The 18068-nt window shown below is 49.3% G+C and overlaps 1 protein-coding gene across 3 annotated transcripts in view; it reads left to right on the top strand.

Moving 5' to 3' along the window:
• LOC116953253 (uncharacterized) overlaps positions 1–18068 on the top strand; it is a 305948-nt gene that overhangs the window by 88015 nt on the left and 199865 nt on the right. For all 3 annotated transcript variants that reach the window (XM_032973299.2, XM_032973298.2, XM_032973300.2), the window contains 8 exons: positions 4614–4748; positions 7510–7590; positions 8307–8405; positions 9601–9705; positions 11082–11240; positions 12207–12266; positions 12674–12715; positions 16584–16646. In XM_032973299.2, the coding sequence (XP_032829190.2) occupies positions 4614–4748; positions 7510–7590; positions 8307–8405; positions 9601–9705; positions 11082–11240; positions 12207–12266; positions 12674–12715; positions 16584–16646 (744 nt within the window). The remainder of the gene's footprint in view (positions 1–4613; positions 4749–7509; positions 7591–8306; positions 8406–9600; positions 9706–11081; positions 11241–12206; positions 12267–12673; positions 12716–16583; positions 16647–18068) is intronic.

Raw genomic sequence — 18068 nt, 5'->3', positions numbered from 1 at the left:
AAGCTGAATTAAGGCCCTCCACCACCCAATACAACCCAAACAACTGAAGTTGTCACGTGGCGTACAGGCATTTAACGACGCGTCAATGATTATTGTTGCGGCTCACTCACCGGTGAGTTGAAGAACAATCCTCGCGACCAGATTTAGGGGCGATGGTAATGTGCAACGTTCCGCCTGAAACTGCGCCAAACATCTGTGGGTAAAGGGAGGAAGACCAAAGTGATCGTCAACTCCTGAGGTTTGGCCAGGTCGCTACGCAGGCAAACTCAAAACGATCGATCATGCATCTAAAGTAATGCCGAGCAAGGGGATTGCACATGAGTCAGGATGAGTCACTTCGTTGAGCTATCGCTTGTGGCCAGGTCGCTTCTGAAAAAGAAGCTAATGGCTCAGTGGGCTTCACCTGGTAAAACAATATATAGTTTAGCTTTATTTGTTTATTGATTTGCTTTCTTTTCCTATACTTTGTGCTCCTATCGTGTCCCTGCATTGTCTGTTGTTGTGAAGTTCTGACCCACCCCTACTGGACATCTGTGAAAAAGAGCTTCATAGCTCATCGGATTCCGCCTCCTGTAGTCTAAATAAAGATTCTGATTCTCCGTAATCCCCGGTCGTGATGGATGGGGGTACAAGGGGAGTTAGCGAGTTACGCAGGGGGGGAGGGCTAGTGGTGGGGGGGCAATGGGGGGGGGAGGAGTGGGGGGCAGTGGGGGGGGGGGTGGAGGGGGGCAGAAGATGACAGCAAACAGGGCGAGGGGATTGGGAAGAAGGAGCGAGACGGGCATTGAGCAAGGTGTGCGTAACGAGGAAAGGGATTCGGTTGGGAGGGAGTTCATGAAATGGAAACCATCTTGTGAGATACGTCGCCCACTAGGACAAAGAGCATGGCTAAGCCTGTTCATGATTAATGGATGAAGGGGTAAAAATAGCATAACCCATGGATACACTAAATGTCTTCTCAAATATATAAATATTATGAGCATTCCCAATCATATGACTGTTATCTCCCCGAGATTCCTGCCCAGGGAAAGTGCAGTCCCTGGGTTACAGTGTGTGGGGGAGGTGATAGTAGGTGTGTGGGAAGAGAGAGGCTGAGTGTGCGGGGGAGGAGATAGTGTGTGGGAAGGGAGAGGGTTTAAGATTATGAGGCTGGTGCCCACATAGCAACGGACCCAGCATAGTGATGGGGACCTGAGTTGGTGGCGGAAATTCCACATTACTATGACTGGGCAAAGTCCCGAGGATGTGCATTTCACTCCACACGTGTCTGGATTTCGCTGGACTTACAATCCAGGTCGTGTGTGGTGGGGTAAAGTGTGGGTACTCCCACCTCCTTCAACAGGTGTGGCCAGCGTGGAATATTAGGCCAAAAAAACAAATATTAAAACATGCCGCCTTCTAGTGGAGGGCCTTTATCCACCAGCGGTCACGTGAGCAAGGACTTGCAGGGGCTGCGCCTTCACCTTCCCACTTTCACCTCTCTCAAACGCGGCGCTGCCTTCCTCAATCGCCGTTTGCGTTGTTTATTTTTGGTATTCCCAGGGCAGGCATTACTCAGGGACTTGACATTTCCGCTGGTGGCAATCTACTTATCTGCTGCCCGAGTGTGAGTCGCAAGGTTAAAAGAGTCTATCTGCTCAAACGAGCACAGGGCCCATTGATCTTGGCCATGAGCAATTTATTAGGAAATTCCACGTTACACTGCCCGAGGAGTGGTTCTCTCCACCTAACATAAATATGTGTAAAAGCAACTCAACGTACATCCATTTGTCAATCCACAGCTGGACGATGGCCTCCCAACTCCACGTTAATCATGGCTGTTGTGAACCTGAGGTCCATGACTGGTTCAGAAATCACTCGTTGCTGATGCTAGCCACGGTCGTTAAATCGAACTTTTTTGTCGCTCGGGTTCATCGGTGCAATGCGCTAACCACTGTGCCACCTCTCCGCCCCTTGCAACTCCAGGATCATAATTTACCGTTCACCCAGGAAAGGGCTTACGGAGTCCACCAAAGACTCGATTTCAGGACAGTCTTGCTTTGGAGGATAGCTCTTTAAACTTTGTATTATTATTGTTGTTATTCAAACTTGTGAACTTTTAATACCAACATTGCTTTTTTTCCATTTTAAGAATTAATTGATTAAAAAAATAAACCTCGCTCCGCACGCTTATGTGTCAGCGAGACCCTTATGCATGTTGCAAATTAGGCCCCTGGACGTAAAACAACTGACGTCAATTATTGTAAGACGCCGTTTTTCAAATAGAACCCCGGCTTTTGGGAGTTGACAGGTTTTTGCAGGAAATTGAGTGTGCAGTGCATATTTTTAAATCCACAACGGCTTCCAGATGTTACAAATTAAATTATTTTGTGATGTTTTCAGGATGTGTGTGTGTGTCATGAAAACAATTAAGTCACCCGAAACGTCTCAGAAGTCACGTTCCTGTCCAAACAAACGTGCACCAGTGTTCCCAAAAGGGCTGCATCATCGTAATGACCACAGAAAAAATTGTCAGCTAACTTGTTGCAATTGTAATCCTATGCTGTGTTTGAATGCCGTATGTGCACCTCCGATTAGCACGGTTGGCTACGCACTGTGCGAAAGAAGTTCAACATACATACACTCGCACCGAGTTATGTTTGTTTATTATTATTATTTATTCGGCATGATTATAACATTTCCCTACAGACCCTGTAAATCCTACCTTCCCATGTAACGCACTAGCTACTATTGTACCAGCCGCTCTATGCAGCCCCTGTAAACGCTGAAGTATGGTCAAGCAATCTTCATATCCCACATAGCGTGGGGTGGCCATCAACAAGCCACGCGTGTGTAGTCGGTATCTGTACAGATGGTGGTGACACTGTGGTTGGAGCACTTGGCTCACAATTGGATTGAGAAGGTTGTGAGTTCATGTCCCAGTTCAGGGACGTCTCACACAATCATCATACTGGGGTAGCTAAAATCAAGTACCGCTTTGTGTGATTTCAATAGCCGTCTTCGAGAGAGGCTGACTCTTGCCATGAGAATGTGGAATTTCAACCACTCTGTAAACAAGGCCACCCGATGCTTACTTGAGATAAATATTTTTTTGAACTAAAGTACCGTTGGGTCGTTTGACCATAACTTCACCATGCTGGTCAGTGTGTTTTGGTGTTTTGTGGTGAGTTGGGTGTGGTTCAGACATCACTCGCCACTGACACGAGCCACAGACACGAACCACACGAACTGAACTCGTCATCGTGCGTATTGCAGTGAACCAATCACTGGTCAGCCACTCAACCTGGTAGCACTGTACACTGTGCATTCATACGGTGCAAAGTAGAGTGTGAAAACAGTGCAGTGAATTATTAATGTAAGGCACATTAATAGTGCTGTATGCTACTATGATAACCAGTCCTCTGTGTTTGCAGTGCTAGTGGTTGGGTGGGTGTGGCTATGTAAGCAGGGGAGGGGCTGCCAGCTCACCACGTGACCTGCTTTAGTCTCCCAGTCATTACGGAACATGGCATTGGTTTCGTTATGTGGCGTGCTGGGTTAAACATGGTATGTGTGCATGAATTGTTAATTTAATGATGATGAAAAATAAGTTGGTTTTATGGTGATTATTTAATGGTGGTGATTTTATGATGATAAGGCACTTGTAAAAGCGCCAGTACAGCACTTTACTTTTAGAATGATGATAATTATTTGATTATGATCATCATAATATGGAAATGGAATAATATATTGCTGACATTGATAAAAATTGATTTATGACAATTATAAGGCTTGCATGACACTTCAATAAGAATGATTAAATGACGATGGTTTATGGTCGTAATTAATTATTGGTTTCATGACAGTAATTTCGTGATGATGACGATGATTGTGGGGATGTTTGTATAATATTGTAATGATTCTCTAACAATCAATGACCGCATGATGCTGATCATAGCTTTATGATTTTCCTTTTTATTGCGACGGTGATCGGGGTTGTCGCCTGTCCTGGTTTTCCGAGGATCATCGTCTTTTTGAGATAGCTGCTGTCCTGGAAATGTTGCAAGTCTTCCCGGGACATGTAAGACGATGCGATTACCTGGCAGCAGAGTGGTAACACTTGCAGTGCGTCACGGACGAAAAAGGGCCCTAGATTTACTTCCCGGCTCAGGGCATCTGTCCGTGAGGAGTTTGTAACGTCCTCCTCCTGCTCTGCGTGGGTTGCCTCCGGGTTAATTCCGTGTTTGTTTTCTCCCATGGCTAAAAATAAAAGCCATACACACCTGACATTGGCCAACAGATTCTGATGCTGAAAAATTGCTTGAAAATTACTCAATTGGGAATACACACGGCAGTAATATCACCCACTACTGTGACAGCTTGCCAGCGAGGTGTTTTCTCGGTTAAACTAGCATAAGCTATCAACATAAAAAAAAACATCTGCTTGTAATACTCCCTCCATCGGGTATCGTGAGATATTCTTCTCCCCACGATACATCGGATGAATTTCTCGACCTCAGAGGTGGCGACCCTCCCGCGATGGTGACGCTGACGACGAATACGACCTTATGAGAACGATGGTGGCGTAGCGACGATGGCGATGCTCACGGTGACTGTGTTCCCCCGTGCCGCAGGGAGAGATCCAGCAGTTGATGATCGTACCGGACCACCGGGCTGCCCTGGACTACTGTGAACGCTACAGCCCGGACTGCGACACCCCCAGACAACGAGGGACACAGTCACAGGACCCCGGCGAGCGGGGCGGAGAGGTGAGATCAACAGCCCCGTTTTAAAAAGTTCTCTACTTTATCCGTCATTTCCACCGCAGGTTTATCCCACCCCCCCCCCGCCCCCCCTGATTGTGTGCGTGGCGTCACGTATTGCAATTATGTTGAACTTCTTTCGCACCGTACGTAGCCAACCGTGCTAATCGGAGATGCGTGGGAAGGATAACAAACTAGACACAAAAATCAGTTCTAAAGAAATCAGTTTTCAATCTAGTTGATTTAAAAGTGCGTAGCTCCAGCGCCTAACTAATATCGGACGGAAGAGCATTCCAGACGACTGCAGAAGCGCATCTGAAAGCGCGCGATGCGGTGACCGTCTTTGTTCGATGGCGTAGCCAAGAGGATGACCACCGGAGGAGTTCGCGTGACGAGATCAGCGAGGTATTGTGGTCCGTTTGTCGCAAGCACTTTGTGTGTAATGAGTGCGGCCTCTTAAATGTATTCGTTCGGCAACCGGAAGGCCTATGCGTGGCCACGAGATGGAGAGTCTACGTGTACCTGAGCAGTGCAGCAATTTGTGTTAGAGAATGGCCCACAGAAGTGGATTCTACAGAACTATGTCTGAGCAGCGGCACATCGAAGGGGTGGGTGGGATAGGAGTGATCAAACACCCCCACCTTGAAACCTAGAACATCGGTGTTCGATCGATATTTACCAGAGAAAATGCATTGATTTTTTTTATAATAATTTTAATATATCGCCCGATTTATAATGCTTGACATTTATAGACTGCACCTGCACCTTCCACTCCCATGGAAAGCTTCTATATCCACCTCTAACTCTGAGATCTCTGGTCCATGGGAGAAAAATCACTATTTTAATTCTCAGAGCTGGACTTTAGGCAAGTTAAGTACAGAAACGATCATCTGATGAGTGTTTTTCTTTCATTGGTGACGGTGCTGACACCATCAGCTCGCGACACTTGAGGCCCTGGTTTTATCACAGGCAGCTGCCTGGATTTGAACCCAGAACCTCAGCAGTGCCGGATCAGCGCCCTGACCTCTGACCTCTGAGCCACCCGGCCACCCGGCCACCTCAATATGCTTCCATCGATAAGTGAAGCTGCCCCAATTAATAGGTCCGCTGATAACACAAACGGCACCCTCCGCACACAAAGACGTTAGCTTCTCTTCTCGGTAATAATCTGGTAACGACCCTGTCATATGTTTTCGTTTGTTGCCCGCCACGTGACTCGTGTAAGCTTGAAAATGACGCCGCCTAATGCATTCGCAATATTTGGCAAGCACGACAAAGTTTCCTCTCGTCGTAAAATCCAATCGCCCCCCCACAAACCCCACAGCTTAGTGCTGTGGGCAGCTGCTCTAATTGCCCACCCTTCATGCCAGGCCTGCCCGTAAGATGTTTCCCCTCAGCGCAAGAGCAGCAGAGTCTATAAGAAGCTTGAATTTAGACTCGAGGAGGAGGAATCCGATGAGCCATGATGCTCTTTTTCACAGACGTACAGCATGGGCACGGGGTCAGCAAAGTTACAACAACAAACAATACAACAACAACAACGATAGGAGTGCGAAATAGAAAAGAAGGTAAACAAGTCACTAAATATAAATAAAAACAATTACACGTCCCATTTATCAAACTTGGGCAATGCATCAACAACAAAGCCAAACGGATCCAAGACCTCTCCCTGAGTGTGCCCTGCTACGTTTGTGCACAGGTGTTGTAGTTTTGCAAGGCTTTGATTCCCCTAGATGGTGCCTGCTAGCAAACGGTGTGACCAGGCCTCGTCTGCCGAGCTGCCTGATCCGGGGGACCATTTTGTCACTTTCCAAAATGTGTTGTTGATAATTCTGAGGTAACTCGTTAACTTATTTTTATTAAGTTATCCCCCTCCACCCTCCCTCCCCCTTCCACCCCTCCCCTCTTCTACCCCTCGCCCGGCCGCCCAAGGCTAAATGGAATGGTTTCCCCCTTTAGCCTGGATGACTTGAGGGGGGTGTCCTCGCAAAACGTGCTTGCTTGCGTGTTTAATATACGCATCGTGTAAGCGGTACGCTGCTCCTCACGCCGTGTCGGCAAAAATGTAACGTATTCATCTTCCCAGCTGCGATGAGCTCAACTGAATGGGACTACACATTTACCGTAACGGCCTGTTTGTGTTTATCTGTGTCATTGATGAACGAGTCAACTCGTTGCAGCTTCACCGCCCGGATTAATCACAGTCGGGCTGCAACCTCGATTCAATCTTAGAAATCCCGGCAGCGCCTCGCTCAGCGCTCCGACGAGGGATGTTGTGAAGCTCTCGTGAGATGCCCAAGATCCAAGGCTTGAACTCTGCCGGTCCAGGGCTTGAACCCTGCCTGGCCAGGACTTGAACCCTGCCTGGCCAGGGCTTGAACTCTGCCTGTCCAGGGCTTGAACTCTGCCTGTCCAGGACTTGAACTCTGCCTGGCCAGGGCTTGAACCCTGCCTGGCCAGGGCTTGAACTCTGCCTGTCCAGGGCTTGAACCCTGCCTGGCCAGGACTTGAACACTGCCTGTCCAGGGCTTGAACCCTGCCTGTCCAGGACTTGAACTCTGCCTGTCCAGGGCTTGAACCCTGCCTGGCCAGGGCTTGAACCCTGCCTGGCCAGGGCTTGAACCCTGCCTGTCCAGGGCTTGAACTCTGCCTGTCCAGGACTTGAACTCTGCCTGTCCAGGACTTGAACGCTGCCACCCCCTGATATTTGTGTCCGTCTCCGTGTGTGTGCGTTACGGTACGCTTGCGCGTGCCTTTGCCTTCGCAGTATTACGAAGGGGAGCTGGAGTACGACTATGAATACACAGACGACAATAAGGAAAAGCCCACAGATGGATTTAAACCCGTGGTACGTTCACAAAAGTCTGCATCATCACGGTGACGTGAATTAAAATGTAAAACTCCACATGCTTTCTTTAAATGTATCATATATCCACCGGGGCGGATTTATTCACATCTGTCGGGACTCACGGAGATGTCCGAACTTTAGTGCCACCGAGAGCGCCGTCGTCACTCACGTCGGTGGTTTAATGATCATCCCGTCGGCCGCTGAGACTGCAATTGGACCAACTCGCCATCAGGTCGCAAGTACATAGTCCGGTCGGGGCTCGACGGGGTGGATAAAACGAGTAGCACTCTTTTTGATTTAAAGCTTTCGTGACTGCAGTGATTCATATTCTTGGTTCTTTCGGTAAAGTCACGTTGAAGAGAAACAATAAAATAATTAAATATATATATAAAACAATAAAATTATCACGACGTTTCGACTGCTTGTGTTGACTGCTTGTGTTGCAGTCGAAAAGTCGTGAGAATTTTATTGTTTTATATATATTTTATTTTATTATTGTTTCTCTTCAACGTGACTTTACCGAAAGAACCAAGAATATGAGTAGCACTCTGTTGGTAAGACAATCGTGGCAATCCTGGCCTCATCCATGACAAATGTGGCAATTCCAGCAACGTATATGTTGGACTTCTTTCGCACCGGACATAGCCAGAGAGGCCATGGGGCGGTTTGCTTTGAGGAGTCGGTCGTTCCCAGCAGTCGGCCTGTCCTCCTTGCAGGAGGGCAGCCCCGAGGATGAGAGCCCCACCGAGTACAAGACCGACGACGTGACGTTCGACCCCATCGTCACGGCAACCAGCGACCCCTGGTCCCCCGTGGTAACGCTGACTTGCTCGCTCACCCCACTCACCTACTCGCCTGTTTGCTCGGCCACTCTCTCACTCACTTCCTTGCCACTCACCCAATCACTCACTCACTCACTGGTCACCCATTCTATATTTTTTTGTCCGGTTCAAGGCAGTGTCGTTTACGAATGTGTTGAGTTGTTGTTGATGCACCACTGCCAATGCAGCAGCAGCATCACATAATTTACAACTTTGATACTGGTGCTGTTTGTTGTTGGCCTGTACTTAGCAACTTTGTGTTAACGATATATTTATAAAATCCACAATCACTTCAAATCACCATGCACTGGAGTCACCGCTGTGTTTGGCGTGTCACTGCCGGGCTTATCAGCAAACCTCAGTTCCGCAATCGCTAAGCCCACTACGTAATGTATATATGTTGAACTTTTTTCGCACCGTACGTAGCCAACCGTGCTCATTGGAGGTGCAGCAAAAGGGGCAACAAACGAAACTCAAAAAGCAGTTCCAAAGAAATGAGTTGCCAATCTAGATTTAAAAGTGCCTAGCTCCCAGTGGCTTACTGTTAGTGCGTGCACATCGCACGATGTGCCATCAAACCCGACAGCCCTGACCACCGTCTTTAGCCAGATGTTCGATATCCGTTTTCTGCTTGAACGACAACAACCACTGCAGCCATCCTTAATAAGTCCACCGGCAGCGTGGATCACGCGAGACTGGAAAAACCCGCGCCGGAGTTTGTAGCTTCCTCAACCTGGAGCCCACGGGATGCCACGGTGGCTAGGAGATGTTAACTACCTCGCCTGCTATCCAGGAGGTCGTGGGTTCGATCTCGACCCTGACGCCTGCTGCTGTATATTTGGAGTTTGCGTGTCTCTCTCTCTCTCATCATCATCACGGTATCTAGGAGATGTCAACTACCTCGCCTGCTATCCAGGAGGTCATGGGTTCGATCTCGACCCTGACGCCTGCTGCTGTATATTTGGAGTTTGTGTCTCTCTCTCTCCGTGGTCGCGTGGATTTTTCTCCGGGTCCTCCGTTTTTTCTCTCCATATTTCGAGCTATCAGGTCGCTTCTGAAAAAGAGCCATATAGCTCAGTGGGGCCTTACCTGGTCAAATAAAAAATAGTTTCAGTGCGTAGTTTACTTGGGTTTTACCGAAGGCAGGGAAGCGACGCAGCTCACCGATGTCTCCCGCTGTCGTCAGCAGAAGTCCGATGACAAGAGCGACGACGAATACGCCACCGGGGAGGACACCTACGACTACGGAAGCAAGGGGTCGCCATCCACGCCGTCGTCTTCAAATAAAACAGGGGTATGATGCGAACACATCGCTATCGTTTATCCCCCCCTCCTCCTCGCCGTCGTCGTTTTTGTTCACTTCCCATCCGAAAGAATTCACAATGGGACGTGGCCTCAACGTGGCACCGAGGCCGGCCAGGCAAGCGGTCTGGTAACGTTACCGCCACCTTGCCAAAAATAGCAAGTTGCCGTCTAACAATTGATCGCTGGTTGTGAGTCGCAAATTTCCCGACGATTCCAGCAAGCCATGTTTAATGGCAGGATGAGTGGGAGAAACTAACTGGGCTCCATGGAACGAGAATGCACGAGCACAATTTTACAAGGTCGAATCGGATTGTTCCTCTGCGGTGGCGGCGGCGACGACTGGCGTCGTGTGCAGCGAGTGACGTCCCTGTCCTCGTGGTCAGTGCCCTGATTGTAGCTGTGATTGGGTGGATTCCTTCACACGCAGCTCACGGAGAACCCACGTGAATTCACTGATGTATTCACGAGACGGAACGTGCACACCGCATCCCGTCCGCAAACAGGATTGGGTCTTTTTTGTATAGACGGAATACAGTTTCACCCGTTGTACTCATTCACCACGCGATGTTTTTTTTATTACCCTTGTTTTTTTAACAAAACGGCTCAATGTGAATGGAATAATTGTCCCCATCGTGACTCCAGCCACGTTAGAATGCAGAATCACCGGCACAGACAATTACCGGCGGCACGACTGAGCGAGCGAGTGTTATGTTCTCGTGATGTTTTAGAATGGCTAGAAAATATTTGGCACAATCGGGGGCTTAATTTCACCTGGGTCTATCTGGGTTGATGACCTGAAATATATTTACGTACCCAGCACACCACATCCAGTATACCACTCGCTATGGCTGTGGCTCTTACTTGTCATGTGTCCACTCCAGTGTTACAACAGACAACGGCAAAAAGGCGAACAGTACAAAGGCAATCCAAGTAATGAAGTATCAATAGCTCTGGTTGAGCATAAAAAAAAATTGATCCTGGCCCATCGATAAAAGAAATAGTTGAGTTCTTCTTCTTTCGTATGTCAGCTGATGTCGATGCAGAGCATCAACTACAACGTCACGGTCAGGTGGTCAAGCCTGACAACCGCGTCAGGAGCAGCGGAGTGGGTCACTGTTTAGTTCAGTCAACGGGCCAGTTTAATTTACAGACCACCACTGAGTGAATTGTCACAAACAGCATTCTGTAGACAAATTGCCCCCCCCCCCCCCCCACCAAGCCACCGGCATAGGAATGTGGAATTTCCACTGTGTGCCAACGCTTGAGCGGTGGTGCGGGACTGTGGGGGGCTGGGGGGGAGTGTGTGGAGCGAGCGAGCGCTGACCGAGGAGCCCTCTCCCACGCTGTGCCGCCCGTGCGGGGCAGGGGGACGACTTCTCGGTGGAGTACGGCACCAACGAGGAGGAGCACGACTTCGACCGCTTGGACGACTACAAGGATTACGACTACGGATACAATCCCACGTCCGGCAGGGCCAAGGGCGAGGCCGGCGCAGAGCTGCCCAGCATCATCGAGACGGGGGAGGTGAGCGGCCAACGCTCCCCCGCCACTCGCGCTGTTCACCCTCCTGTCCCTCCTCCGCTCCTCCGCTCCGATACAACTGTTCTATTCCTCCTTCCCGCTCCTGCTCCTCTTTCTGCTCCATCTCCCCCCCTCTTCCCACTCATCCTCCTACTCCCGCACTCCTGGATTGCCTTACCTCTTCCTGATCCTCCTGCTCCTCCATCGCTCCTGATTTTCCTGTGGCCCCCTGCCCCCGCTCTCTCCTGCACCCACCTCGCTGCCGCGTCCCGGACTCTTTCACGCGAGTTTTGAGCTCCGTCAGGCAGAACAACTCAAGGATATTCACGTTCAGAAGCACCGCCACGGTGCTATGTAGCCGCAACTGCTGTACGGTGTGTGTTAATGCATCTACGGTACGTTACGAAATGCATTCTGGGAGTGATAACTACACCTTATTCTCGTTTGTTGAGCTCATTGTTAATACCGTATTTGTTTTTAAACGTCGAATTTTGGTTCTGTAGTTGCTTCACTCCTTAGTGGTCACCTCAAATGCCACCTTTGTGCGCCTTGAGATACACTGCAGGGGAGACTCAGTGCCTCGTCAATGTTAATGTGCCATTGTATTGAGGGACTACTGCTGTGTGGCCCTCTCTTGGTGTGGTCTTGGACTCTGTTGTTGCTTTTGCTGCCTTGGCCAAGCTTGATCAATCAGACTTGCAGGATATTTGTTTAATTTACTTTACTTACCTATGTTGCACTCCTATCGTTAAACTATTGTGTTGTTGTAGTATTGTTTGTTGCTATAGCTTTGCTGACCCGCCCCTACTGGACATCTGTGAAGTAGAGACTCATAAACGACATGTCCTATTCCTCCTCCTGCAAAGATCCCGATTTCAAGAATAAACCATGATTTATGACGTTTGTGATTTTTTTTCCATCATAATTTTAGTCCTTGCTGATAGTCATTCTTCTTTTGTCTTTCTCCAGGCCTTTGGTGGACACAAAGGAGAGAAAGGGCAGAAGGGAGAACCGGCGATTGTGGAACCTGTAAGAGAGATATTTCGGTTTTTTTTCCCCCATTTCAACGTGCTAAGTGTTCTTCACTCATTCTCAGAGGGGGGCCAATTTCGTCGATAAGACATCACCAGTGTGGGCGACGCCACATCATTTGAAACCATTGGGAGTTTGACAGCAGCACGACGTTGCTGATGATGATGATGTTGGGTGGTGTTCTCACTCGCCGTGTAGTGTCAGGGGCCGCACTAAAGGCCACCAGAGGATGCCTGGGGCCCGCGGGCCTTGCAATGAACAACGCTGTCTTCGAAGCACCACTTTAAGACGTCAATATTAACAGCGGCCAACGCTCCACTGAAATGAAAGTGCGCGATTTTTGTTTCAAGATAAAGGCTCGCTTGATGGACTGGCTGTTGCATTTTATTTCCTCTCTCAAACAGGGAATGCTTTTTGAGGGACCCCCAGGCCTTGAGGGACCTATGGTGAGTTCTACATTATTATTATTAATATTTATTATTATTAAGCATATTTATATCCACACATGGACACCCACACAGAGACGGAAAGAAGGAACGCATGGATCCGGGTACGAATGTAAATCGAAGACATCATACTGAGACGCCATCTGGGACTGTTCAGGATGGTCAATGGGCTTGGGTGGACAATGGTTCACGGGTGAGCGCTGCGACGGAACGGCAGCCAAAGGAGGGAAAACACGCCTGAGATGACGGCCGCCATGGTGCAGATGGGGCGATGTGAGGTAGCTCGTGTGCAGGAGGGAGATCAATGGCTGTGGCATCACAGGGCCACGGTGAATGACATGGCCAGGCCTTCATCCCAGCAGTAGAGAGACCTCGGTTGCTGTCGATGACATCTCATCGCTTTGGTTGGGTGTCAGTGCTTCCGGAGCACGTGGCTCGCAGAGGCACCCAAGGTCAAACCTTGAATGGAGGCCTACTTAGCTAATCATAATCATTATGTAGGAAGTAAAAGTCATTTGTGCTGCGGATAAACTGTCGCCAGTTACAGGAATGTGGAATTTCCACTGCTGACTCAGAGCCACCAAATGGAGTATTTTTCATTTATTTATTTCATTAACGCAATTGCTGAGCACACGAGGCCCATCATGGAAATGAATGTAAAGCGGACAACAACAAACAGCACCGTCATCAAGTTGTAACAGAGTGTAACACGTTTCCTGTATTGAGCAAGGTTGTTATTGTTGTTGTTGTTTGTCGTCGTTTTATAAAAGCTTAGGGGTGTATAAGATAAACGATGGCAGGGAATACCAAAGAGAGACGGTGGCAGGGTGCCCTGGCAGGGTGCCCTGACGTGCATCGTGGTGGTCGAACGCGGCGCGGAAGAGACAGGAGTCAGTCGAGGGTAGTCGAGGGTAGCCCCCCCCCCCCCCCGCAGGGTCGCTGGAGCCACGGCCCTGGTCTGTAGCCACCCACCCACCCGCCTGCCTGCCTGCGCCCTACAACCATCTTACCGGGCGCTCATTAATAAAGCTGCACGGCATGAGGAAGCTTAGGGTACCCGCGCTCTAAACTGCAACGCCACCACACCATTGTCCGTCCGGTGACGCGGCAGTCATTGCGATTGACATTCGGTCACGATTTATTTCATCGAGGGTAAAGGGTTATGAGTCAGAACGTGTTAATGATGGACTTAAACAAGGCTTTTTTCTTCTTGTAAAAACACCCCCAATTCAACATTCAGTGGGAGGTTGTTCATCATCATCTGCTGCCCCTGTGACCTGGAACTCTTTTCCCCCAGACATCCGTGCTGTCAACTCCTTTCTGCAGTCCAAACTCAAGACTTTACATATCTCCTCTGCGTCTGACTGACTGCCTCTCTCCTCCTCTAAAATACATTTTCCCAGTGTTCTGTGCAGCGCCTTTGAGATGCGGTCGCATTCTGGAGGCTATATATAATCCAAATTGTAAACTGTCCATGTATACGTATGCTGCCTAATCTTTGCACGGTGACAATTTAGTCGACCTCGGAGAGGGCTGTAATTGGCAGGAAAGGAGATTTGTAGACAAATTTGGTTCGTTATATAACGTCGAGCACGTGGCTACGTGGGAGAGCGAGTGGTTTGGTTGGGGGGTTTGCTCAGCCCCATCATCCCTCCGGAGTCAGTAAAATAAGTCACGCTTCGTTGTTTTAAGTTAGAAGTGGTGGTCCTATGGATATACCTGCTCCTGTCATAGGAATGTGAAATTGCACCACTGGCTCCAGGCTGTATACGGGAGATGATCACCGCCTCATTGTATGTTTGATCAGGACATAACGTTGCCTTTTTATCGTGTGTATATAAATACACACAGAGATATAAAATAAAATGTAGTAATTCCCATTTCATGAAACGAAGTAATGCCATTTTGGCAGATAGTGCGCTTCAATTCTCTCTCTCTGCATCAGCTGACGTGGTGCCCAGTGCTAAGCAGTCCTTCCATAGTCTTCTTCCACAGTGCCCGTCTGTTCAGTCCGTTTCAATTCCCGTGACAACCAGAACCCACTCCCACCTTCCCCGCAGGCGCCTCTCTGAGGCTGGTCTCGTCGCTTTCACGAGGGGCGCTTGCTGTGAAATCCATGCAACTCTTTGCTTGTGGACGGGGAGTCCGCCCGAGTCGACCACTGGGAGGGTTACGCTCTGCGGGTCGTAGCACCAACACACTCGTGCGAAGCTCAATCTCCAAGCGTCCCGAACTCTCGTCACGCGCCCCTTTATTAATGATTTTCAGGTCTTCTTTGAAGATTCTCAACTGTCTCCTCCTAAACTTCTGGCCAATCACCTACCCTAGATTGAAAACTAATTTCTTCAGAAGTGCTTTTGTGTTTGCTTTGTTGTCCTTCGCCCACACCTATGATTGGCACGGTTGGCTACGTACGGTGCGAAAGAAGTTCAATGTACACGCATACGACCCTGCCATCCAATGGCCTTCAAACTCTAAGCCAATCAAGACGAACCGCCCTACACCAACCAATCCCGTGCACGCTAGGCGCTCAACCAATTAGCGTGGCCCTATACGTCGCTCATCCCAGCCGTACGGGCGGCTGGCCAATGGCAACGCGCCCCACCGATTTCAAACGGCAAAGCCGTTGGGAATCACTCTTAACGGAGAATTAAATGGTAGACAAGGTAGGCTTTTTGGCGACCTTCACACTTGTAGTCTTGGTCATCGCCAAAGTTTCTGATGAACATAGCGGGACTGGGATAGAAGCGGTGATGCTGCAGTGGTTAGCGAAATGCACTTGTGACCCCATCGACCGAAGTTTGCCTCGCAGCCACGGCTGACATCAGTGGCGAGCGAGAGCTGAACCGGACCGGTGTCCCTCCACCCTTCACTAGCCCACACTGACCAACAATGGTGAAGTATAATTAAAACAACTCCCATGACTGTACATGGTGTGGAGAAGCCTTCATCCAGCAGTGGATTGATAAAGCTCCATAAATTATTGTAAATGTACTATTAAGATTAAAACAAAACAGATGGTAGCTTGACCTTCATTGATCTGCAGTGCACTTAACTACACCGCACATTCATTCTGTAGCTGTTACGGCGCATGGCGAGCGCCTCCAATTCCATTGTTAAATTCCCTCTCCATGCCGTTGGACACCGAAGGTGTCCTGTTTCATAGCATGCCTTCATGTGGAGCAACCCAGGGCACTTTACAATAAATACATAGACTCGGAGAGAGCCATTGGCCATTCAGTCCAGCACAAAGACAAGCCACTTACCTAGGGCCCCATGCCCTGAGCAGCCCGATGCGAGTTTGAAGCTCTGTTAATGACGAAGAAAAAGGCTTGAAGGTGACTGCAAGGCGATGTTGTTGTTGTTGTTGTTTTTGCACTCCACTGACATCGCTGCAGTGTCAAGCCCATTCGTTTTTGAATATGAGGATAGCAGTGAAGTAAAATATCAACTTCACTGAGGTTCTAGACTGCATTCACTCAGGACTCCTTTGCAAGAGGAGATGAAGGTTGCGTTGCTCTGCCGCTGCGTTGGTACTCCCGGTTGTGCCGCTGTCCGGCTTTCCGATGCATTTTAGGGTCACACCGCGTGCGGTCTGGCGCGTGACGTCCCGACGTTTCGCCCCACGTGCCGGGAGCTCTCTTGAATTTCGGTTGCACAGACGAAGCTCCGAGGTACCTGGAGCGAAACGTCTGACGTCATGGCGAAACGCCACGCGGGCACAACCCAAAACCATATCGGGGGGCTGTCATCTGTAGTTGGCGTTGCCACTGCAAACCATTGGGTTGTCGGAGCGCGTTGTACTGAGGCCCGCATTGCTTCGTGGTTTTAATCACCGGCATGTCTCGCGCTCCGTGTCGTTTGGCAGGGCTTCCCAGGTCCTCCCGGTCCCCACGGCCCTGCAGGACCCTCCGGAGACCCAGGAGAGAGAGTGAGTTTCATCGTCGCAGGCTTGCACGCGCTCTTGTCCCTGCTTGGGGGCGGCAGGGCGACACAGCAAGAAGGGCCTGTGGTTTATTCCTGTCTCGGGCGAATTTCTGCATGCAGTTTGTATGTTCTCCCTATTGTTACGAGTGGGTTTACTCCAGCATATCAGGTTTCCTCCCATAGCTAAATAAAAAAAAGCTGTATGATGTAAACTAAAACTAAACATTTGTTTTATTTTACCAGGTAAGGCCCACTAAGCTACATAGCTCTTTTTTAGAGGTGACCTGGCCATAAATGATAGCTCAACGAAGTGGCTCATCATCATCATATGGAAATTGACTGCAGCCAAATATTCTAAACGCATGTTTCCAAATGTGGGGGGAGGAACCGGAGGAACCGCAGAAAAAGCTCTGCGACTTCAGGGAGAACACGAAAACTGCAAATATACAGGGGTCAGAGTCGGGATCGAACCCACGGCCTCCTGTATACTGGGCGAGGTAGTTAACATCTCCTAGCCACCGTGGCACTCCTGGCATTGGGCAAAATATCCCAAAGCTGAAAAATTACTCAATTGGGACCGCAAACAGCATCAGCAGCAAAATCGCCCCTGACTGTGAAAACTTGGCAGGACCCTCCTGAAAACGAGTCTTGAGACTCGGTGAGGCTCTCTTGGGTAAACAAGCAGAATAACAAAAATAATAAAATCCCTGCCATGCTTCCATCTGGCACCGAGTCTCAGCGGTCAGAGGAGTTGAGTCACGATTGGAAGGTTTGTAAATTTGTATCCCAAATAAGGGATCGGTTTGGCCCATCATCCCTCAGTTGGCCAATTAAATATACCACTGCTGTGCGCAATGAAGATGTCGGTCCACGTCAAAGGAATGTGGAATTGCCGCCACTGGTTTAACGGCGCTAATGGAGATGTCACCAAAACGCGCCCAATCAAGTGCTGCCCACAACCCCCCCAAGCTTCAATTAAAAAAAGCGTCCACTGGGCTGGATATGACTTCGCTGAGTCTCATCACTCGGGTGCAGTTGGTTAGTAGGCATTGCCCAATGTGTTTATGTGGTGCTGCTGATGGTGGTGATGTTGATGTGGTGTTGTTGATGGTGATGATGTTGACGTGGTGTTGTTGATGGTGGTGATGTTGTTGTGGTGCTGCTGATGGTGGTGGTTTTGATTTGGTGCTGCTGATGGTGGTGATGTTGATGTGGTGCTGCTGATGGTGGTGATGTTGACGTGGTGCTGCCGATGGTGGTGATGTTGTTGTGGTGCTGCTGATGGTGGTGATGTTGATGTGGTGCTGCTGATGGTGGTGATGTTGATGTGGTGCTGCTGATGGTGGTGATGTTGATGTGGTGCTGCTGCCGATGGTGGTGATGTTGATGTGGTGCTGCTGATGGTGGTGATGTTGATGTGGTGCTG

Source organism: Petromyzon marinus, chromosome 50 (assembly GCF_048934315.1).
Source record: "Petromyzon marinus isolate PM22_M1 ecotype Great Lakes invasive population chromosome 50, UKy_Petmar_22M1.pri1.0, whole genome shotgun sequence".
Taxonomy (NCBI): domain Eukaryota; kingdom Metazoa; phylum Chordata; class Hyperoartia; order Petromyzontiformes; family Petromyzontidae; genus Petromyzon; species Petromyzon marinus.
The sequence above is the reverse complement of the archived record's forward strand: the minus strand, read 5'-3'. Positions and strand labels throughout refer to the sequence as shown.